The sequence below is a fragment of the Amblyomma americanum genome, chromosome 11 (genome assembly GCF_052857255.1).
Source record: "Amblyomma americanum isolate KBUSLIRL-KWMA chromosome 11, ASM5285725v1, whole genome shotgun sequence".
NCBI classification, from domain to species: domain Eukaryota; kingdom Metazoa; phylum Arthropoda; class Arachnida; order Ixodida; family Ixodidae; genus Amblyomma; species Amblyomma americanum.
The window spans coordinates 112,555,333-112,580,615 of record NC_135507.1 but is presented as its reverse complement, the minus strand read 5'-3'; the positions used below and the strand labels follow the sequence as shown (position 1 = coordinate 112,580,615).

The 25,283-nt window shown below is 48.2% G+C and overlaps 1 protein-coding gene across 9 annotated transcripts in view; it reads left to right on the top strand.

The window, feature by feature from the left end:
• The window catches only part of LOC144111045 (receptor-type tyrosine-protein phosphatase mu-like), a 392,283-nt gene that overhangs the window by 290,248 nt on the left and 76,752 nt on the right, over positions 1-25,283 (top strand). For all 9 annotated transcript variants that reach the window (XM_077644146.1, XM_077644150.1, XM_077644144.1 and 6 more), the window contains 2 exons: positions 16,700-16,767; positions 24,838-24,972. In XM_077644146.1, the coding sequence (XP_077500272.1) occupies positions 16,700-16,767; positions 24,838-24,972 (203 nt within the window). The remainder of the gene's footprint in view (positions 1-16,699; positions 16,768-24,837; positions 24,973-25,283) is intronic.

Here is a 25,283-nt window from a genome sequence, read left to right as displayed (position 1 = left end):
AGGAGGAAGGTGGGTCACGTAGGTGACGTGACCTAGTCGCGTCATGACAACCTGCCACCGGATTGTGAGCAAACTGCGCGCCGGGCCAGTTGGCGCTTTAATTAATTATTGATTGCGAGAGGTTGTTCGCGAAGAGCAACCTGGGTCGCACAAGCTTCTCCCTTGGCAGCACTTTTACCGCTGCACCATTGCACCAAGATTGGTACGGGAAATCCCAGGCATCTACTAACGTTAAGTAAAGAATGACTAATTCTGCACATATAGGCATGTAACCCATTAACGCTATCGCTTCATACCTTTAAGTAGGTGCTTACGCGTCCCCTCCAATATTTTTCATTTATTGATACTGTGAGGCCCAAAAGGGGCCACAGCAGGACTGGAGAACGAACAAAACATTCAGTGATCATCAGCAAAATTAGTACAGCAAGACCAGACACGTGTTGAACAACTAAGGTATGCAACTATTACTAAAGAATAGTCTCTAAACACACATAAACAAAACAAAATGCATCTCACCAGGAACCAGGACAACAGCTCACTTCAGTAACAGCAAAATAACTCTAAATTCCGGAGGCAATACCATGCACAAACTTATCTAAGTGATGCAGTTAATGATGTGCAAAAAACAGGAGAGTCCGGAACAGAGTTTCAATTTTTGAAGCTTCGCAGAAGGTAAATAAACTTACGACAATCATTCCGCATGGTCCGTAATGCGATGCACATACTGCAGCGATGCCTTGATGCTTCATTGGTTTTTATTTCAGATACTGCAGACCATACATATACATGGCCCAGGCAGGAGGGGCATCCGCGGCAAAAACATGAGTACACATATAACAAGCATACAGCTGTTCAGAAACAAATTTCACACAAAAAATTCATAACGAGCGAACTACAATTAACAGCGCAAAAATTGACGCTCCAGTTCTTTAACAAAGTCACAGGCTGCGAAAGTGTGCGAAGGCAGGGAATTCCATTCACTGGTAGTCCTGGGAAAAAAACTATGCTTATAGGTATTGGTTCGTGCAAAAATTGGGGCCAAGGAGTGAGGGTGTGTGTGTCGAGTTTTCCTGGTGCAATGTGGCTTAACACAGTCTGGCATGTTTAACCTCAGCGTACCTGAGACGCAGTTATGCAAAAAAGCGAGCCGACTAATTTTTCGACGGGATTCCAATGTTCCTATACTATGTTGCCGCATCAATAAGGAAGGAGAATCGTGCCTTTTATATTTGCTAAAAATAAACCGGACAGCCTTTCTTTGGACTCGCTCGAGCTGCAATATGTCCTTCTTATTGTGCGAATCCCATACAATGGAGGCATATTCGAGCTTGGCTCTAATGCAGGCATTATAAGCTAATAGCTTAACTTCGACAGGTGCACCTTTAAGTTTCCTTTTTAGGGACCACAGCTTACTAGTAGCGGAAGAACAAATGGCGGATATATGCGGAGACCAAGTTAGTTTATTTGTTAGCGTCACACCAAGATATTTATGCGTGTCTACTTCTGTTATAATATTGTTGTTAAGCAAGTAAGAATAGGTGCTGATATTTTTCTTCCTTGTAACTCGCAACAGAACTGTTTTTTGTGCATTTAGTTGCATTCCCCATCGAATGCACCACTCATGAATAGCCTCTAGGTTTGCTTGTAATATTGTATGGTCATTTGGTGCTGTGATGTTCTTAAAAAGCACACAATCATCCGCGAACAATCGGATAGCAACGCCATCATGAACGACATCAGACAAATCATTGATGTATATCAAAAACAATAGCGGCCCCAAGACGCTGCCTTGGGGGACACCAGAAGTCACAGAAAGCGTTTTTGACGAGAAATTCATAATTTCAACGAACTGCTGCCTATCTCTAAGGTACGCCCTTATCCACTGCAAAACGCAGGAAGACCAATGCATTCCAATTTGTACAGCAACTTTCCATGCGGTACTTTATCGAAGGCCTTCGAAAAGTCTAAAAAAGCGCATCCAGCTGGCCATTCATGTCAAGAGCTTGTGCGAAATCATGAACAGTACAAACAAGTTGGGTAACAGTTGACATGTGCTTCCTAAAACCGTGCTGATACTGTGATAGAAAGTTGCGGCTTTCTAGGAAATCTCTGATGTAGGTGGCAATGACGTGTTCAAAGAGCTTACAGCACGTACTCGTGATTGAAATGGGGCGGTAATTTGACACAGATAAACGATCACCATTTTTGTAAATGGGAACCACACGTGCTTTCCTCCAGTCATGTGGTATTTCCCCTGTGGCAAGTGATAAGTTGAAGATATCTGTTAAGAATGGAGATAGTTGTTCCGCGTACCGTCGCAGAAAAGAATTCGGTATATCGTCAGGACCAGAAGGTTTTTTAGCATCGAGTTTTAAAAGCATAGCTGTGACCCCTTCCCTAGAAACCACGAGATCATCCGCGCCTGCTGAGTGTGTACTGTGAACCCTGAATTCTTCTGCGGCAGTGAATACACTCTGGAAGTAACCGTTGAAATGTTCGGCGATTTCAGGGGGATCAGATATTGTTGCATCTCCGATTTTAATTTTCTTAATTTCCTTTTTGCTTCCATTTAGGTGACGCCAGAATTTTCTGGCATCGCTCTTTATGAAGGCAGTAAGACGATGACCAAAGTAATTACTTCTAGATTCCCTAACCTTTGCCAATAACTCTTGCCTTAGTTCATGGAAGCGTGTAGTTGTCGTGTTGTGGTGCCTTCTTAGTCGCTTCATCTTACGTTTGGTATGGATAATGTCATGGGTAATCCAGGGAGTGAAGCGTCGGCTACGAAGATTCCTTGAGGGTACATAGTTATTAACACAAAATTTGATGGCGCCGCAAAACTTTTTCCAGGAAATTTCAACATTATTGACCACGTTGTCAAACTGGATATCCAAGTAGTCAATGATTGTAACATCATCAGCCCTGGAAAAATCTTTTACTACTCTTTGTATCTGACTTGTAATCTGACTGTAATCTGTAATCTGACTTGTTTATTTTGTGAAAAATGTTCATAATAAGTTAAATGTCTTCGGTGTTTTATTCCTGGTTCTTCTTTTTACCATGGTTAGTTGAGGTTGTTTACACAGTTTTATTGAAGAATGATTATTCCTGAGCTGCGATGCCATACACAAAGTTATCTAAATGGTGCAAATATGTATGCTGGTAATGATGTGCACAAAACATCACAAACCGGAAGACTTCAATTTCTGCAGTTTCGCAGAATTGGTTTTCATTTCTAAGCAATTGGAATAGTTTAATTTGAGAAAATTTTTAATAATAAAGTAAAAGATTTTGAAGTTGTTTACTTTTAAGGTTGGAAACTTCAGCAGTCAAGCAGGCATTGTGGAGCCAGGGTGTAGAAGAGTCTTATGTGAAACTACTGGAACATATCTATAATGACTTCAGAGCTACCACAGTCCTCATAAATTCAGCAATAAAATTCCAATAAGAAGGGTGTCAAGCAGGCAGACATGATCTCACCAATGCTATTTACCGCCGCCTGGAGAATATCTTGGTAATCTGCGATTCGCTGATGACATTCCCTTGCTAAGTTTCTCAGGAGACGAAGTGCAAAACATGATAAATTAAATGACAGGCTGAGCAGAACGGTGGGTGTAAACCTTAACATGCAAAAAAAACAAAGTAATGTTCAACAGTCTGGCAAGGGAACAGCAGTTTACAATTGCTAGCGAGGTGTTCGAAGTGAGTCACCACTGATCCGTAATAGGGTGGACTGCACATGGAAGGTTCTCTCAGATTATGAATGGCAGTTTGCCAATATCCCGTCAAGAGAAAAGTGTACAACAGCTGTATTTTACCGGTGAATGTGGAGGCCAAGGAAAACGTTTTAGCTTTATGGACAACGCAGCGAGGTTTGGAAAGAAAAATGATAGGTGTATCGTTAAGAGACCGGAAGCGGGCAGAGTGAGTGAGGGAACAAACTAATGTTAATGACATCCTAGTCGAAACAATGAATAACTGCGCAAAAAGGACGGGACAAGAGAGAAAAACACAGACTAACAACAGATTTGTTGCACCAACACCTCCTTCCTTCGACAACAAAGCGCATGCGCAACAACCACAAAGACAAAAGCCATAATCATCTCGTCAATCCAAGAAACTCCAACTTCTTGCGATACAGGTGTGTGGTTCCTGTGGTTGATGCTACACTCAATCTTCTTTTGCCTATCTGGTATAGCTAAGTTATACCAGATACAGCAGTTATGGCAGTTCAGTTATACCAGATAGGTAAAAGAAGATTGAGTGCAGTATCAACCACAGGAACAAGTTTGTGCACTGTAGATCGAATGTAATCTATCAGATTCCGCTTAGTTGTGGTAAGGTGTACGTCGGACAAACTGGCCGCTGCATCAAAATTAGATTATTAGAGGATACCAATTCCTTAGCTGATTCTAGAGGGCAGCATCTGCCTAAGCATTGTAAGACAAAGATTGCACTCCACTGTTCGGCAGGACTATGATTATCGGACGCGCGAGGGATAGGAAAGAACGTGAAGTTATCGAAGCCTTTGAATTCGCGAGAATAGGGCCTGACAAATGTGTTAGCGAGGCTTCCATACACCTGTATCGCAAGGAGTTGGAGTTTCTTGGATTTACGAGATGATTATGGCTTTTGTCTTTGTGGTGGTCAAAGGAAGGAGGCGTTTGTGCAATAAATCAGTTGTTAGTCTGCGTTCTTCTCTCTTGTCCCGTACTTTTTGCGCAGTTATTCACTGTTTCCATTATGCCGTACCAACAAGCCCCTCACCGCACACTTCTACATCCTAGTCGAAATCAAGAGGAAGAAATGGGCTCCGGCACGGCATGTAATGCTAAGGCAAGATAACCGCTGGTCATTAAGGGTAACGGAGTGGATTCCAAGAGAAGGCAAGCGTAGTAGGGGGCGGCAGAAGGTTAGGTGGGCGGATGAGATTAGGAAGTTTGCGGGGATATGGTGGGCTCAGCGGTGTCACGGATCTCTGCGGAGAACACTCGGACCGAAAGAGTGGACTAGGCGACGGGTGTACCCACACAAACGCACACTTAATACACCCTACGTGGCACACACACTAGAACACAAAACTAACACAACTAACACGAAACACAAAGACTATAAATACACACGACCCGGGCACACTACTACTAGCGTCTACTACTAGTGTTCTACTATTAGCGATCGGCGTTCGTGCTCACGGTTGGTTCGGTGTGACTGCGGCGTTGTATGGATCCAGTAGGCGGAGTCGAGGCGGCGTTCGCCGTGCTTGGGCTGGCGTGGCTGGTGGCGTTCGACGTCCTTGGGCTGGCGTCGCTAGCTGCGTCGTACAAGCTCCAGGTCCAAGCGCCCGTGGAGGTGATGCCGGTGTTGTCGGCGTGGGTGGCAACAGCGCTGGAGACACCTCTGGCCGTAGCAGGTGGTAGCGTCCTCTGTTGACTCCCCGGAATGGGCGCAGGCATGGCAGGAACTCCACGATGCGGAGTCGTAGAACGCGAGCTCACCGGAGCAGTAGCCGGCGTCGCTCTCTTCCAGCCAAAGTGTCCCTGACCCGCCGGAGCCTCCGCTTCTCTGCTGTTCCCCTCCGGGCCTCGCTCTCACTCGCCCCTTTTATAGCCTCGGTGTTAGGAAGGAAGGAAGGAAGGCCTCAGACGTTGCTGGCACATACCCACTACGGGGGAGTGGCCAAGACACAGGCGGTTAATTACTGGATACAGGAAATTTTTGACGGGAAAAGCAGTGGAAATAGTATGTAGTCTGATAGATTGGAAGAGGGAAGGAAAGGGGTCCAGTTAACTTGGAGATCGAAGACGGGACAATTGCTTAATGTGCATAATAGTACACAATGCCTGTAATGTTGCAATGTCTTACTGACAGAGATCAGGAAAAAGAAATTAGAATGGGAGTCGCTGCGTTTCTTGAAGAAAATTTTGCACAGCAGAGCGCACACTCCTGTCGCTTCGTCCAAGCAAAGAAGCGCCAATGGAAAGAACAACCGCGGAAGACACAGGCAAGCCCAGTTGATGAAATGGAATTTGCAAAAGACGCTTCCTCAAATGAGAAAAGCGGCGACAGAACAGCAGGAAGTGATCTATTGTCTCAGGTTCGGCACAAAAAGGGCACAGTGGGGAAGCTGCCAGGCCAGATCTGTGAAGGTAGAAATTTAGAAGGGGAACCCGGCAACGCAAGCGCGTGAAAGAGACCTCTAGTCTGCGTGAGCGCCAGTCTTTGCTACTCCAAGGATGCAGAAGATGCTGATATTCGGGAGACGATGTAAGAGCCGAGGCAGCAAATTCCTGAAATATTGTGTAGCTGCGAAACCTCACCGCAGCTGTATATGCACACGATGGTAGGACAGCAACAATTGGGCCGCTGAGAGAGGCTCTTGCTAAGGAATCTGCAACCTCATTTAAGTGAAAGCCCATGTGACCTGGTACCCAAAGCAACCTTACCGAATTTAGATGCAGCGGAATCAGGAACTTAAAGAGGCGTAATGGCCGAGAGTCAGTAGGTCAGGATAAGGAAGAGCAAATGGACAGAGAGTCTGTCATAACCACGACCTGGGAAACGGTAGATTCTAATTTTCGTAAGGCTAAGATTACTGCTAATAATTCAGCCAGAAAAATTGGAGTGAAGTCAGGAAGACGGAGAGAAAAAGACCAATCCAGTGAAGGTGAAAAAATTCCCACACCTGCCTTTTCGCGATCCTGCGAGGCATCGGTAGCAATAAGAACATGAGAGGGAAAGGACCTTAGGTGGTCCTGCAATAGACCCTGAAGAAGCGGGAAGGGCTGCAGCTTTGCATTCGATGGGAAAATGTCATCGAATTCAATCTGGACAGATGAGGAGTGGTTATATATTTGGCGGACATCAGTGAAATGGATATTTATGCGATCAAGGAGGGACTGCACGTAACATATCTGCGGGGTATGAAATCGAGACCAGGCAGCACTAAAAAGGCGGAAGGTTGACTAAGAAATATTATACTGGAAGCGTGAAGAGGGGAGTCGCACAATTTTAAAAATGTTTGAACTGTTAAAAGGCGAAACCTAGCTGATAACGAAGGCATTCGCGCCTCAAGGTGCAGAACAGCATTGGCGACATATTTTGGAAGCCCCAGACAAAGGCGCAACGCCTCACGCTCCAAAAGCACAAGAGGGCGAAGTTTATAGGCAGGAACTCCTGAGAATAAAACACACCCGAACTCCAAAATTGGGCGGACGTACATTTTATAAATCATCAGAAGCGTATGCCTTCTCATGCCTGACCTAGCACTACAAAGCCTGCGCAGGATGCCAATGGCCCGAACTCCTTTTGCAGAAACTTGCTCAATGTGTGGCCGCCAGGAGAGAGTAGAGTCGTATATTACACCGAGATACTTCACCGTCTGAACTTGAGGTATTATGTTATTTCTATAGACCAGGCAGATGTTTACAGGAACAGAAACTGGAAATACTAACAATGCGCATTTCTTCACATTAAGGGACAGATGAATTCTTCCTAGCCAGTTGTCAAGAACATTGAGGTAATTTTGCAGGGTTCGATAAAGAGTGTGAATGTCACCTGCTGATGCAAAAAATGCAATATCGTCGGCGTACACATAAGTTTTCACATTTGGGATGCATGGAATTGAGCTTAGAAAAATGTTAAAAAGAACAGGGGAGAGAACTGATCCTTGCGGAACACCTCTTGTCTGTGGAAATCTCCTTGAGGAAATACCATTTTGGCAGCAGTAAAATTCTCTATTTTCTAAAAAGACAGAAATCCAGGCTACAAAATAGCTTGGGAAGTTGAGTTCCTGTAATCTTAGTAATAGAGTCGAGTGCTCCACGCTGTCGTATGCTTTACTGATATCCAAGGTGACAAGCGCAGCAAACTGTCTTCTATTGCGAGCTAATTTAATACGACTCTCAAGATCTGTATGAGCACACCAAATTGAACAACCCGGCCTGAAACCAATTTGACATGGATTCAATACAGCATTTTCTGAAATGAATGACATGACACGGCCGAGAAGGACCCTTTCCACCAATTTCACTAGGTTCGATGTTAACGAAATAGGGCGTATATTGTCTAAAGTTAAGCCCTCCCCTTGCTTTTTAAGCAATGGAACTATTTCAGCAAGACGCCACTCATGCGGTATCCAAGGACCTTTAATAGAATGGTTAATTAGAGCCAACAGGTCTGCAGGAGATTCATTGAACAAAATTTTGATCATAGATGAAGTGACCTTATCGGGGCCAGGAGCCGCTGGGGATAAGCGCAGAACAATTTGCGACAGCTCAGGCATAGAGACCTCAGTGAAATCACTTGAGGTGCATGTGAATATAGTAGGAGAAGGTAAAGCAGATGTAAAGCGAAGCTCTAGGCCACACGCAATACCTTCTAAGGCCTTTGCGATGTCAGCAGGGGACTGAACGAGGGATTCAATGTTGGCAGTCGGAGGAATCACCTTGTTGCGCCTCATGAAACTAAACAAGGCTCGTTTACTTCCCGATTGGGAAAGGAAATCATAATGATTTGTATTATACTCCTCCTTTGCAAGGGCGACAGTGCGCTTAAATGTTGCTGCAACATACTTATAATCCAGCCAATTTTTTGGGCATTGATTGATGAGAAGTTTCTTCCAAGCTGCTTTCCGTCGTCTATATGCACGCGTGCACTCAGAATTCCACCAACTGTTCGCGATTGCACCCTTTGTTCTCTTAACCAAAAATTCAGACTTTTGCCTTGCATGGTCCAGTACTGAACATAGATGTGCAGCCTTGCTTTCGGCACTTATCTGAGCGCGAGTGTCTGAAGTGATTTGGAGGGCTGATTTTAGAGTGTCTTTAAAGCAATTGTAATTTATTAACGTGCGCTGATGTCGCTCAGGAAGAGTTAATTTACACGCAAACTTGAAACTAATCGGTAGATGATCACTGTTTGTTGCACAGTCAACAGGCGCCCAAGACATAACGGAGACTCCTGGGGAGGAAAAAGTTAAATCCAGGGCAGAGCGGCATTGACTGCGAACAAACGTAGGCAATCCGGAATTGTTGCAGATCAAGTTGTTGCCAGAAGCCCAATCAAATAGCCTAGAACCAAAGCTGTCTGTTTTAAACCCCCAAGTCACATGGTGCGAATTGAAGTCGCCAAGTAATAGAACCTGAGATCGGCTACTAGACATGAGTGAGTCAAGGGGCCGAGTGTCACGCACACCAGACGGGAAATATGCATTAGCTACCGTAAAGGGCTGTTGACCTGGGACACTGAGGTCAACCGCAAGGATTTCACATTCATTGTCCGCATATTGAAAAGAAATGCATGCCCTGTGGCAAAACTTTTTAGATATGAGCAATAACAACCCTCCCCCTCGTGATGACCGGTCAAGCCGGAACGGATGGTAATCCTTGAGATGATAATTGAAATTTGGAGTTAGCCATGTTTCCTGTAAAGCAACTAAATCTGGTAGAAGCTGATTGCATAGGCAGTTTAAATCTATTGAAGCTGAGAATATTGATCGACAATTCCACTGGAGGACACTTAAGAACCCTATCTTGGCGGAAGTGCCGCAGCCGCGACTGCCTTTTCTAGAATACTGGTCTTAGCGTTTTGACTTGCGTTATTTTTCTTTGTCTTTGACTGGGGGCAAGATGGACCTGCAATATTCAGAGGAGACCCACTTCGTTTCTGGGCGCGGAGATCACACTCCATATCAATACAATCCATAGAGGATGCGTCCATAACGCTATTCGAAGGAGAGGGCTGAGAGGTCTTTTGTTGCTCACATTGTTTTTGGCCCTGTGGAGCGGAATCGATTACTACAGAAGGAGGGGTAGCTTCCGAAGCCAAAGAAGACAAGAGCGGAGTGGTGGACGCCTGCAGAAGATTGGTCATCTGAGCAGCTATGACCTGCGAAATGCACGTGGACACGGTTTCCATAATGCGATCCATTGCATTTGCCACAGCTTTCTCAACTGCCGCTGTAATAGCCTGGGACAAACTAGAATCCATTATGGGTGGGCATTTGGCGGCCACACTAGAGTAGGCTGAGGCTATCTCCCTGACTGCGGCAAAAGCCTCTCTCCGCGTGCATCTGCGCTTGTCTATAAGCTCGAGCACCTGAACTTCTTGTGCTCGTGCAGGACAGTCAGGCGAATCAGCAGGATGAGCACCGCTACACAAACAACACTTCTCTTGCTGTTCAGGACATTCCTCTCTGCAATGACGTTCCCCACAGGCACAGCAGCGTAAGGCCGATTTGCAGGCTTTGCCGCTGTGGCCAAATCGCCAGCAGTTTTGACATTGAAGGGGCCGAGAGTTAAAGGCATCTACTCGAAAAACCAATGGCCACACCTTAATCTCTGAAGGGCAAAATAATCCTGCAAATGTGGCAATGACGGACTCCGTAGGAATTTTTACTCCGTCAACCATCCTGCTGCATCGATCGATGGACAGCAATCACTCCCGCAGGCGAGAGGTTCTCAAGCGTTTCCGCAGGGCTCAATCGAGAGTCGACCCCTCGGACTAAGCCCTCGGAACATGCGAGATGAGGCGGAATGAATGCGCTCACCGGGTGGCTGGTGAAGGTCGTGCACTTTAGAAGATCTTCAATACAGTCTTTATCCGACGACCGGCACAAAACACCACCCCTGCCGAACTGCCGGACATCGGTAATGTGCATAAAGTGCTTCGATGTGGACTGAAGGGCTGCCTGCACTGCCTCCGGGTTGTTCAGTCGGATAGCGCCTCCATCGGAAGGCACTAATGCGACTGGAATGCTTGAAACACCGCTGCGGAAAAAGAGATCAAGTGGGAGCTGGTCTTTAGGAAGAGATGCCGACCAAGGGGAAAACCCCTGGCCAGGAGAAGAAGTCGACATTAAGCTCTCGTCCCGCACCCAATCACCCCAGAACAGGAGCAAACAGGCACAGACAAAAAGAAGGAGAAATGTAGCAAGCTAACGCAACACCGCCAGGTACTTAGCCACTGCCCCGCAGCCTGGGTAGCTGAGCCACGTCTCTTCTCCACCAATCATCTCTCTCTCCACCTAACCGAATGCTTCTCGACCTCACCGAATGCTTCTTCTTCCTCTTCTTTATTCTTCGGTTGATTCGCGTCACCTTCTTCACAACTTTTTCCTTTAAAATTTCATTTAGGCTCCTTAATATATGTGACAAGGGCACCCTCTCTCAAGAGTTTTTCCATGAAAAACTGCTCACGTCATACTCCTCTTCAAGCCATCTATGCCAAGCGACTATCTTCTGTGGCTATTCAGGACCCAGCACACATCACACCGCACAGGTCCACCACACACCAAACGCACACCACTAACACAGCACACCAAATTGCGTTTCCAGAACACACCACTGCCGCTGTCCGCACAGAGTCCTTAATAAACATGTTCGTGTCCACAACACGCTCCCTTGTATGATCACATAACACCAACAATAGCAACAACAAGGTAAATCCCAGAGGTACATTAACACAACAAGAACAACATATATATGAGAGACGTCCAGAGCTGGCCAGTTAGCTCTATCTTTATACATGTCTAATTTGTAATATATGACCTCAGTTTGGCTTGGCCCATCCCAAAACGTCTCCCCCTTGATTTGGAGAAGAGCTGTAATCCTCTGTCTGCATTCAAATTGGGCTTCTTCAGTACCTCATCCCCTCCTGCGTTTTCCTTCCCACTGAACGTGGGCACCTCGGCAGCATCACCTGTCTCCTCGGCCACTACCGAACAAGCTGCCCTGGGGGCGTACCCCCGTACGGGACCTCGTTCTTCATACTTCTTCAACATATTAACATGGAAAACCCTCTTAGTGCCATCTATCACTACCTCGTAACCCATGTCCTTTTTCTTCCGCGTCACAAGGTACGGGCCCTTCCACTGCATCAGTAACTTATTATGATCCATGGGTAGCAACACAAGAACCCTGTCGCCCGGATTCAGATTTCTGTGAATGCCTTTCTTTTCATAACATCCCTTGTGGCGTTCACGCGCGTTTTCCAGGCTTTGATGTGCAAGCCTGCATGTTTCCTTCAATCTATCCCGCAACTCAAACACGTATATGTAAGTTGTCTTGAGATCTGATGCAATCTCCTTATTAGACCACAGCTACTTGAGTATTGTAAGTGGACTTCTAACGGTTCTCCCATGTAGGTAGCATCTCAAAGGGCGAGAAACCAAGACTCGTTTGTGGTACTTCGCTTTAAGCAAACAAAAGAGCGGGGAGATATCTATCCCAATCAGTAGGTATCTCCTGGCACATTTTTTTATCGTGTTTTTGAGGGTGCCGTTGAAACGCTCTACAAGCCCGTTACACATGGGATGGTAAGGCGTCGTCAGTAACTGCCTTACTTACAAAAGGAGGTTAACCTCCTTCATTAGTTCCGATGTGAAGTTCGAGCCCCGGTCACTCAAAATTTCTCTCGGGAACCCATAACGCGAAAACATTTCCACAAGACCCTCCGCCACTTGGATACTGTCAATAGTTCTCAGTGGAATAGCGTCAGGATAACGAGTGACCACGTCAACCAGAGTAAGAACACATCTATTCCCTTTTGGCGGATACTGGAGAGATTGGCCCCACAATGTCAATATCCACTCGCTGAAACGGTAGGTCGATGGCTGGCATCTTTCCCAGAGGTATGGGACCAACTCTTCCCTTCGGAACTGTGCGCTGGCACACGTCACATGAGCGAACAAAGCGCTTAACGCCACTCTGAAAACCCGGCCAAAAGAACTCCTCGGTGATCCTAGACACCGTTTTTTGAACACCCTGGTGTCCGGCCATAATGTAGTGATGCCCTAAGCGTAGTACGGTCTCTCGCATATCTCTTGGTAACACCAGCTGTTGGACCCGCCTTCCTGAACTAAATATGCATTCCCTGTGCAAAAGACCATTTACCAATTGATACTCGAATGATGTCCGACTCTTCTTTCTTTTCACTCTTTCCCCGACTCTTTCGAAGCAAGCCTTCAAGCTCGGGTCTTCGTTTTGCCTAATTGCAATTTCGCCCGGTGTTACGCTCAGGCACATCGTAACAGGAGCAGAGAGCGGACGCTGCGTTGCTCGGGTTGTCGCTTCAGCTCTTATCTCCACTGCCGACGAAAAACTGACTGCACCCGTCTAAGCTGTCGCAGGCCTTTCCTCCTTTGGATGTTCTTCACCTTCGAGCATCCTCCACTCGGGATCGGGGTCTTCAACGCTTCTTGCACCCGTAATGTTTCCCCAAGATGAGATCGTAGATGGGTTGGTCTAAGCATTTTGCCACTACCTGCCCAGTATAATATGGCGTGGACACTAGGATCCTGGCTTCAGGAAGGTACCTCACTGTGCTATCTACAAGAGTGACGGCCGACGCTTCCCCTGTAAGATCCTCGTCGTTCACGAGGCTTCTACGAACCAAGACTGTGTTAGCTCCGCTGTCTCTAAACACCAATATAGGACGGTCTCCTATTTGCCCAGCCACCACTGGCATTGCTGCTTTCGACTTGGGTGTTCCACTCACTGCCTGATTTTCCAGCGGCGTTTGCTCTCCTTTCAGCTGTGGAACTTCTGGGGGCGTGACAAGTTCTACCCTAGAGTCGACAACGCATGCAGCTCGGTCCTGCGTTCTGTATCGGCACTCCTCCAGAGTATGAATGACCCCTCCTCTTACAACGTTAACACACAACCTGTGTTTTTTGGGCAGCACTACTAGTCCGACAGTCAGCTACACGGTGTCCCACTTTGCCGCAGAGAAAACACCTTACTGGCGCCTTAGATGCACTGCCATATGCTCTTGGTTTTGCCGCATCTGTCTCTAGGGTCTTTTGGGTTTCCTCTTTTGCCTTACTCAAATTCCTTAACCCTTGAGCCTCGAGGAATTGGTCAGCAGTGTCGGCGAACTCTTCCAACGAACACAACTTTCTTTCCTTAAGGAATAGCGCCAGCTTTGAGCTGCAACACGCTAAAAATTGCTCTGTGACCAGCTTGTCACGCACACCTTCAAAACTCCTTTCTGTGTTTGACATATGAAGCCAGCTATCAAAATAGTTGGTCAGCCTGCAGGAAAACTGCTTAGCGGTTTCCGAATCCTCAGGTTTCGCGGTGCGAAGTCTCTCACGAAAACCCTCTGCCGTAAGCCTGAATCTTTGGAGGTGTGCCTTTTTGACTTTCTCGTAGTCCATGGAATCAGCAGCAGGCATCCTTCCAAAAACATTCAGCGCCTCTCTGACTAAACACATGCCCAATGCCGTGGCCCATTCACTGCGCTCCCAGCATTGCCCCAAAGCTATCCGCTCGAATCGTTGCAGATATGCATCCAAATCATCTTGTCATCGAAAGGAGCCATCAGCTTCCTTGGACAAACTCTGGCCGGTCTGGGAGATTCTGTACCCGCTAAGGAACGCTGATCATTGACCGTGATATCGTCATATCCTCCCGCGACATGCGCCTGTTTCTACAAAATAAACTCCTTCTCCCGTTCTATCCTTCTTTTCTCCTGTTCTTCTGCATCGAGGGCTCTTCTAGCTTCTCCCTCTTCTGCCTCGCGAGCTCTTTTCTCTTCTCGCTCTTCTTCCTCGCGAGCGTCTGCGCGTGCTTGCGCCCTTTCCTCTCTCGGCCTATCTGCCTCTTCTATCTGCCTGTTTGCCTCCTCGTCATAGAGACGCATCGCCTCTTCTTTGCTTAACCCCACCTTGAGCGCCAGTTCTAGCGTTTTTGCCAAAGCCATACTTTCTGCCGTCGAGAGATCGGAAAGATCCGAGACAAAGCAAAAAGAAAAAAAAAGGAAATGAATCCTGACACAGGCTCGCCACTTATCTTTGTCACGGATCTCTTTGGAGAACACTCGGACCGAAAGAATGGACTAGGCGACGGGTGTACCCACACAAACGCACATTTAATACACCCTACGTGGCACACACACTAGAACACAAAACTAACACAACTAACACGAAACACAAAGACTATAAATACACACGACCCGGGCACACTACTACTAGCGTCTACTACTAGTGTTCTGCTATTAGCGATCGGCGTTCGTGCTCACGGTTGGTTCGGTGTGGCTGCGGCGTTGTATGGTTTGGTTTGGTTTATGGGGGTTTAACGTCCCAAAGCGACTAAGGCTATGAGAGACGCCGTAGTGAAGGGCTCCGGAAATTTCGACCACCTGGGGTTCTTTAACGTGCACTGACATCGCACAGTACACGGGCCTCTAGAATTTCGCCTCCATCGAAATTCGACCGCCGCGGCCGGGATCGAACCCGCGTCTTTCGGGCCAGCAGCCGAGCGCCATAACCACTCAGCCACCGCGGCGGCGTCGGCGTTGTATGGATCCAGTAGGCGGCGTCGAGGCGGCGTTCGCCGTGCTTGGGCTGGCGTGGCTGGCGGCGTTTGACGTCCTTAGGCTGGCGTCGCTAGCTGCGTCGTACAAGCTCCAGGTCCAAGCGCCCGTGGAGGTGATGCTGGTGTTGGCGTGGGTGGCAACAGCGCTGGAGACACCCCTGGCCGTAGCAGGTGGTAGCGTCCTCTGTTGACTCCCCGGAATGGGCGCAGGCACGGCAGGAACTCCACGATGCGGAGTCGTAGAACGCGAGCTCACCGCAGCAGTAGCCGGCGTCGCTCTCTTCCAGCCAAAGTGTCCCTGACCCGCCGGCGCCTCCGCTTCTCTGCTGTCCCCCCCCCCCCCCCCCCTCCCGGGCCTCGCTCTCACTCGCCCTTAAATAGCCTCGGTGTTAGTCCACGTATGCCTTGTCGTCGTCTTCTTCTCTTCTCCACCAATCATCTCTCTCCACCTCACCGAATGCTTCTCCACCAATCATCTCCCTCGACCTCACCGAATGCTTCTTCTTCCTCTTCTTTATTCTTCGGTTAATTCGCGTCGTCTTCTTCACACCTTTTTTCTTTAAAATTTAATTTAGGCTCCTTAATATATGTGACAAGCTGGCAAAGGACAGTGTTAATTGGAGAAACATGGGGGAGGCCTTTGCCCTGCAGCGGGCGTAATCAGTCTAATGATGATGATTAAGGCACTGTGCTCTCAGTTCAGAAAATAATTCCTATAGTTGGTTCGTACTAGCACCAGAGTCGTACTCGTGCATAAAATTTCATATTAATTGTCAAGGCACTCCAGCACATCAACTTTATCAGCTGCGCGGCAAGTAACATTGTTGCCGAGAAAGCGTCTATGACACGTAGGGAAGCTTTTAACGAAATCAGACCTATGCTATGATCCGACACGCCCACAACAGCTTCACAATCGCAGACGGACGATTTAAGCATTCGGAAATAAAAATCAAATCCAAAATGGATGCTGTAGGACATATTCTTGTGCAATCAGACACAACCTCAAGCAAATTGCGACAGGAAGCCAGATCTAGTGGGTGTTTATAATTAACTGTTCTTTAATCAATAGCTGCTCTCAGTGCAAAAAAAAAAAATGTGAGCACGAGTCATTCGCAGCTGGGAATAGTTAGGGGTTGAACCCAGACACAAACCGCCTCGTGAATTGACCTTGCATGGGACGTGGATGTCGGCAGCTTTTGGGGGTCGCTTCGTGCAATGTTCACCTATTTCGTGCCTCTCCTCTTTTTCGCAGCTCGTGGGCTTATTTGGGTAGTCTCCTCGCGCGTGCTCAAGCGTGGCGCCAACTTCCGAGTGCATTTTTGTTTTTTTGTGACGGAGTTTTGACAGCAGCGTCGACCGATGTTCCTTCTGCTTTCATCTTCCAGACGACGACGGGAGACCAATTCTGGGAGCGGGCGCATCGTCGGTGTACATCAACGCCGTCTACACAAACGTGAGTCAGCAGAGGGCGCTAGCGGCGCTTTTGCACGCTCACTGCTACATATCGCGCGCGCACTCTCATACCACATTCGAGAGTTCCTGTTCTGTCGTGTTGTCCTACCTGACGCCTGGCACGCACCCTCCGCTTTGTCACCGAAAGCATAGAGTTTCTCACACATAGCTAGAGGGAAGATTGGCGACACCAAGGGCTTGCCGGGAAGATAATGTTTCTACAAGCCTTGACTAAGCATGGATTCATTCGTAACAGTACAACTTTCCTTGAGGCAAACCTAAAAGGAATGCTCTGGTTATTTTCATACATACTAATACTCAATACTCACTTATGCTGTATTGGTTAAACGAGTAAAGTGCGCTCTATTGCAAAAATTGCGCATTGTGGAGAGCATCGCGTATGCAGTGGCCAAAGGCGTGATTCTGCAGACAGCCAAAGGCCTTCAGAATTTCCCTGTTAACTCCAGGATCGCTTATTGACCAGTAGCTATTGTTTTCTGACCTCTTATCCCATTATTCACACCCATCAGCCTAGTCGTGCTCGTTGTTCTTAAAGACGAGCTGCGCACTCTTAAAAGACAGGAAGATGGAAAGGGCGCTCAACGCGACAGCGTCAAGGGTCCCGTGTCGCAGAAAAGCCACCGTCGCGTCGTCAGCATCGTTCGCCATGAGCGAAAATCCCCGTGGAAGCAAAGAATCAAAAAATTCAGGCGCACGTGAAAGAATGTTCGGAGTGACGCCAAATGCGTCAGGGAGATCCTGCGAGGAAAGGAAAGCAATGAAGTTGAAAAGAAAATTAGGTTAGTTTACGATGCCCGGTAGTGCGTTATTACAGTAGAGCTTTTGTGAGTGTTTTTCGTGATGGAATAAACAAAAAAATGTAAGCTGTGGGGTCTAACGCCACGAAGCGACATTGGCTATGAGGGATGCCATACGGGTGAGCTCCGGATTATTTTACCACCCGGCGTTCTTCAACGTGCGCGAACATCGAGCAGCACACGGGGCCTTTTCATTTCGCCTTCATCGAAATATTGGTTGCCATGATCGGGATCAAACCCGCTACATTGGGATTAGCAGCGGAACTCCATAGCCACTAGCCACCGCGACAGACGACTCAAATAAGTTTTTTTTGTTATATAACTTGTAATATCTGAAGTATTAAATAGAGTCTTTTCAGTCATTTTACAATGTTTCAAGTTCATTTTTTTACCCGCTTTGGACTTTCGTTTTCAAGGGCTGAAGTATGTCTTACTTTTGAAGAAAGCTGTTAAAAGGAATGTAGACCGCCCCGTGGCCTGTGAAATCAACGCTCATGTACTCTGTTTCAGCATACTGCCGCGAAGGTTTGATATGTTTGATTGTTGGTGGGCAAAGTTGCCAGCGCCCAGCGTTATTGCCTTGTTTGTAATGCAACGCGAGACCAGATTTATCTCGTGTGATAACAGGCACGCCCAACTGCTTCTACTTTGTTCGAGATCGCTGTGGCTGCTTTGAGTGCTTTATCTCGAAAGTTCTTTGTTTGCTTTAAGTTGAGTGTGGCCGAGAGCAGAGGTGATTCTGCTCTTCGACGACCGCCGAGAGCGTTTCCGACCATCGCTGCCGCCCAGTAGTTCATTTTCTTGTCGGTAATGTGAGTTAATTCGCATTATCTGTAATGCTCGATCAGATGCTCATACCGTACCTCTTTTCAAACGCCTCAATATACACGCGCTGTACCGCCTGTTCGACATCAGGCTCTTGCTAGCCTACCGTAAAATGCTAAAACAACACTGTCATACATTACATCTATGGTGCAGCCGATACAAGAACTCTTGAACACTGGCTCGTGCCACGGCTTCGCACCAACAACGCTTTTCAAATGTTACATCATCGCTTACCACGCCTGCTGAACAACCTCGTGCGCAATAACATCAATGTCACTTTGTCCCATTTTGAGATTGTGTCAATATGTTTGCGATATTTAGAGGTGACCGAAGTTGGCGCTTCATCTGTTTGTATAATTGTCCTCATTTCGAGGCAGGATGCTATTGTTAAATTATTTTTTCCTCTGATATTAGCCCCTGAAAACTGCATAATCGTGCCTGTTTTTGGCTGCCCATGTGTAAGCTGTACGTTTGTCGCGAATTGGTAACGCGTCCCCAACTATACGAAGGGGAACGCTATCGCGTGCTGGTTCGAAGAGAACAAAGATATCAAACAAAACAAAACAAAGCCGTATTTATAATTTAAAGGAAAAGGGCCAATAAGAAAGGGAAACACCAAGAAACACAGACGCACAACACGCGTACACTACAGAATAAAAGGAAAGAGTTCACTAGGTACTGAGCATCCCAGGGGAGGCGGGGATGCCTTGCAGACAGGGCAAACGGGCGTGAATGTAGTGCGACGCGTCGCTGGTCTTGCGTCGAAGGAAGCGGAGGAAGGGAGCCAGGTGGTACTAGGAGCGGAGAGGAACACATGGAGACTCCGGTGCTCTCCCGTCAACAGCCCGAAGAACTTGGCAGCAGCAGGAAGAACGTAGCCAGGTCCCGTCGACGGCGTCACGAAACGCCGGAGGCTTAAAGCAGGCTATCCAAGGGTGCCTTTAGGCAGCACGGACCCTCAGTCCATCGGTTCCCACCTACACACTTGAAAAGAACGCAGGAGGCTTGCGTCGGTGATCCAAGGGAGGTCCACGGTAGCGCGGACCCAACGTTCGACGGCTGCCACCTCCACACTTGAATGACCCGATCTCCGCTGCGCTGTCTTCATTAACACCTCGGTTTTCTGACACGTCAGCTCTCCGCTACTCGTGCTCGCCACGCTCTTTGTCGCCGTCGCCTCGCACACACACTTCGCACGCGTACACGCGCAGCGCTGGGCTGTCAAGCGCAGCGCTCCTCTGTCCGATGCACCACTGTCGACGCACCGCGTTCACAAATTTTCCGAATATCTTTTGTACGCCTCACGACGTCCTAGCGTTCGTGTTTTGTTTTCTTCTATCATTTCTGCTTGATGTTCTAAGTTTAAGCGAGATATATGTCTTTCTTTACGTATTAGTGTTGTGGCTATCGCTGCTGCCCTCAGACAGGGTTTAGGGCCGGCCAAGTTGCTATGAGGAACTTTTTCCTTAAATCTACAAAATTTGGATATTTATGAAAATAAATTGACTAGGGCGGTCAGAGTATTTAGCGTATTTACAGTAAGTATTTACACTAAGCATTTACGAGGACAGCAGACCGCCGTCTGCTGTCCCTGGTGTAATTGTCACCACCACGTGACAACATCGTTATTTTCGAGCACGAGTTCTATGCGGCCCTGTTTCGAGGTAGCGACTGCACACACAGCAACACCGACGCTAAGCTCACAAACGAGCCAATAACTGCTGCGCTGTTCAACGGCCTTTTGCGGCTTCGCTGTGATTGCGCGCTACCCAGTGTGATAATGTTGCCCTTTTGGACCTTCCTTAACTCCACCCTTAACTCTGCTGGCCACGCCCTTTCATTTGTCTTATATTCCTTACACAGAGCGTCCTGTATAGCCCCCTCACAAGTCGTTTGCGGCGCTCTAAAGGCTCTGCCAATCCGAGTCACTAGGCTAGGCGTGTCCTTTTGTAGTATCAAAACTAATCATGCAATGAGGGCACAATTTCAGACGAGTGGTAGTCCAGTCGTCTAGTTCCGCTCCTGAAACCAGGGAAATCGCCACATGACTTGACATCATACCGTCCTCTTGCGCTGGCTAGCTGCGTTGGCAAAGGACTGGAAAGGATGGTGCTGACACGTATAGAGTGGTGCCTGGAGTTATATATGTATATATTCGGCTATGATGTCCGGGTTTCGACGTGGACGCTCTTCAGTTGACAACGTTGTCGACCTGGTGTCATCCGTCCAGCGCCAAAAAACATTTGAAGCGCTTGACCGTGGCATTGTGCCTGTATATAAAGGGCGCATACGACAATGTAACTCACCAAGCTTTTTTGGACGCTCTGGAAGCTGCCGAGCTTGGTGGCCGCGTATTCTGCTGGATGCGTAGTTATTTATCCAACAGATCTCTTTTTGTGCAGACTAAGGATGGCCCAACATCATCTCATTTCACTTCCCGTGGAGTATACCGAAAGGTGGAGCGCTTAGCCCAACGCTGTTCAACCTTACACTTGTCGGACTTGTGGACATACTACCTCAGTCGGCGCTACTCTCAATCCATGCGGATGACATCTGAATCTGGAAAGCTGGAGTTAAGCGCCCACAAGTTCGAGGCGTCAAGTATCCTTGCTGCCTACCTCCATCTGCAAGGCTTACAGATCTCAACCGAAAAGTGCTCGCTTGTTGTCTGTACACGCAAGAACATGTCTCATTATAGCGTATGCATTAACAGCACAGCAATACCCTACGCAAAGAGCCATCGGTTTCTGGGAGTAATCATCGACCGAAATCAATAATGGACCCCCCATATTTCATGCATACATGAAAAAGAGACTGACAGCGATGTCTCACGTTCTCGCCTTTCTTGGGAGAAAGTCGTGGGGAGCGTCAGTGCGGTCGATGATGCAGCTCTACAACGCCTTATTCGTGGGATTTCTTCGGTACAGCCTCCCTGCACTTGGAAACATTCGAAAAACAAACATACGAAGCCTGCAAAGCGTCCAAGATCAAGCTCTCCAGAGTTGCCTAGGATTGCCGAAATGTGCCTCTACGGCCGCATCTGTACTCATCGCCCAGGAACATCCAATCCCTACCTACCTAACAGCTGACGCACTGAAGGCACATTTTAGACACATAGCCCGGGTTCCCTCTCATCATCTTGCCAGTCTACCTATTACCAGGCCGCGTACATCGTTTACAAACGCGATTGATGAACATCGCGTCATTCTGCCGTCCCAGTTTACACCCGCCTCTAGACCGTCCTCGCCACTTTGGAGCCTACACAATCCCCATGTGCTTCTTTCAATACCTCGCTTTAGGAAGAACATCGATTCATCGCCGATAGAACTAAAACAAGGCACTCTTGAATATTTCCATGAGCGCCATGCAAACCGGGTGCACGTCTACACCGACGGCTCACTGAACCCTACCAAATCTTCGGGCTCCGTGGTCATCCCCGGAAGGACTACAGAAATTAGGGTTAGGATAGCTCACCAGACTTCTTCGACAGGTGCAGAACTCACTGCTCTTCGTGTCACCATTGAACACATCGATCAGTAGCGCCCTCAGCAGTGGTCTATTTTCACCGATTCCAAAGGTGCCCTCCAAGGCTTACAAGTTTCTCTTCGCCGTGGAGTCCATGAACAACTGGTCGCGGAAATTCTACTACTACGTCACTGTGTCATAAAGGGCACGACATTATATGGCTACCGCGGCATAGCGGCATAGTAGGCAATCACCGCGCGAATGAGGTCGCGTGAACTGCTCATAACGACGGCGAATTTGTGTCGATTCCCTTTTCGATATCAGACGCAGCGGGCAGGCTTCGCGCTCTTGCGCGAGACATCACGCTTGCCGCGTGGAATTCCGGCCAATTTTCCAATTCACGTTTAAAAGCCTTGGACCTAGATCTGAAGCTCCTGCTTCCATCCGGCCTACCACGACGTGAAGAAACTTTGCAGTGTCACCTGTGGCTTGGTGTAGCTTTCACCAACCATTACTCGTTCTTAATCGGTATGGCTGATAGCCCTGCATGTGCCATCTGCGGGCATGACGAGACTATATCCCACGTACATTCTTTGTGACTGCCCTGCCCACAGCGCCGAAAGGCAGTCGCTCTTCCGTGCGCTGGAGCATCTTGATCCACGCCCACAGAAAGAAATGAAGAATTTCGGCCACTGGCCGCGGCGATCGTCAGCGGTGAAGGCCTCCAAGGCACTGCTCCACTTCTTCCGAACTTCTGGCCTGCACGTATGCTGTGACTTTAACGAACGCTGACCTTTCATAACGACTCTTCTTTCTCTTTCATTTTTATCCCCTCACCCCTTTCCCGCCGTGTAGGGTAACAAATCGATTATTCTTCCGGTAAACTTCCCTGCCTTGCCTCTTCTTCCTCCTCCTCCTCCGTGAGTCACTCAGAACAGCATACACTGCAAAATGTGCTCTTCTGCACCTCTCCCTGGAAAAGAAAGAGCACCGGTGCCGGGCTTCTGCGCGCAGGACACTCAGCCAACTCAGCGGACACCACGTTTGCGAATGGTGGCGCACCACTTCGCAACAGGCCTCCGTAGTGTTGTGTTTGTGGATGAAACGTTCGCTGCACTTTCAAAGCACCAAACTTAACTACCTTTTCAATTGATGCAACATTGAAGAATAGTCGAAGCAGTTGTTTTACTGTTGTACTCATTGGAATTGACCGTACGAGAGAGCTCTACCTTCACAGTGCTACAAACAACTTGTGGGATCAATCATAGAGGTGTTTGAAACCGCTTTTGCCGCCGCTTAGGTTCCGCGCCCCGCGGAGTGGCATCCTAGATTGCACGATGCGTGAGGCACGGCCTGAGTCCCTGGGTGCGCGTGTTCACGTGATCATGGGTGGAAGCGCGCTCCTCCCGAAGAGGTAGCGCGAGGTACATGCAGGGAGCAGTCACGCGATCGGCCACATCGACACTCAACCCACCAGCGAACCAGTAACAGCCGCGCTGTATAAAATGAACTTCGCTCATCGCAGTGTTAATCTCGCGACGAACTGTGCATAACTCATCGCGATGACTGGTATGAGCCCTCTGCTAGTAATTTACAGTTGAGTCTAGTGCTGGTTTGCGCTGTAGCGCTAGTCGGCTGACTTGCTCCGGTGTCTAAAAAGCTCGCTTCGTAAAGAACAAACTTCTTAATCGAGATAACGGCGCAGTGCTCTTGTGGCCCCTTCCTGGTTCTACGCCGTTATGGCAACCTCGCAAAAGAATGTGCACTTATGGCCCTTGTCGCTGCGCTTGAAATGAACGTGGGTAGATGTTAAAACCTGGATCGAGGCGGCGTTTACTTCTCCGTTTGGATATCATTTACGTAGCTTGCGTGCGATGTATACCATGGCTGCTCTACTGGGTCCAGGGCACTGTGTCTGTCTCGTACTTTACAAAAATTTCTTTCGGCAGACTAGAGGGTGTTCATGCACTTTTGTCAACGAATTCTATAAAGTATAATAAAAGGTAGAACAGCGCGAATGAGACAGGACAGGAGACGTTCATTCAGGGGTCTGATTCTCGAAGTTCTACCTTTTATTGAAATCAACCATCTAGCCCGCAAAAACGTTCTACTGTAGGCTGTATAAAGACAAATCCTATAGACGACTTTACAGGCAATACAAATTCTGTAGACAGTATACAGACGACCTACAGATTTATAGTCATACACACTGAGTATAGCTTGTCTTTATACAGACTAATATACTCTGAACAAACAAAAATATCTACGGGAAGGCATTAAGGCCTATAAAAAATCTACAGAAAGCCTATAGACAGTTTTGTAGAGATAGCTACACTGGGGCTACCAGTTGAGCATTTCGCGGTGCCCGAGAGAGGACAGTTGCGCGTATGCGCTGTTACCATTGCAACCGGAGAGGAGCAGCAGATGCGGCGTGCGCTTCGCCATCGCCGCGGCCCCACGCCCGCTCTATCACCCGAACCATGCGTTGCATGCGCAGCATTGCGTATAAAAGGCGGAGATGTAAGGGGCGGCTGTATCACATCGTTTGACATGCATACAGACAAGGAGAGTCCAGCCGCTCCTGAACGGCGGTATAGACAAGAGAAGATTAACTCTTCCGATCCTGAGGTTGCCGCCTGGCACTTGGCCACTCAACAAAGAGAGAATGAGCGTAAGAAAACGAAGAGAGCAGCGGAGACGCCCGAAAAGAGAGAGGAACGGCTTGCCAAACGAAGATGCCAGACTGACGAGCGTAATAGGCGGCGCATAGCCGCCTTGATGGAGCCCATATGTCCGTCATTGCTAAACATACAGCGTCCACAACGAGCTCAGCCTGGGAAACGTACCTCTCGCTACGTGTATCCTGGCACAACCCAGCTAAGCCACTGCCAATTTTCTGTAAGGGCTACGTAGGCGGGGGCATGAAGCGACCGCTTGCCGAGACGACGTCCTTCTCCGTGCAGGGCTACGCGAGTCGGCGCACGTGCATCGTGACCCAGTACCCGCTCATCATCACGGTGGAGGACTTCTGGCAGCTGGTCTACGACTCCGGCTCCCAGACCATCCTGCTGCTCAACGACGTGGACGCCAAGGACGAGGTAATCCTAGCGGCGCTTTGGTGCGCCACATTTGGCTCAAGAGGCCGTACACCCGAAACACATTTTGCCCGGTGAGCTTACAGCTGAAATAGCGTGTATCAATCTGTGGCAGCTTCCTGGGCAGAGGCTACCTCCGCTGCTACTCTTTGAAGTAAAAGACAGTCCCACAGGAGGACAATGAAAGCGACACTTGAGCGTTGTTTCATTACCAACGCTATGTTTAATGTTTGTGTGCTGAGCTCCAGTCGTAAGGAAGCTTAGGCGCAGAGTTAGAAAGCAACGCGTGCCTTCAATTAGGTGACACTCATTGC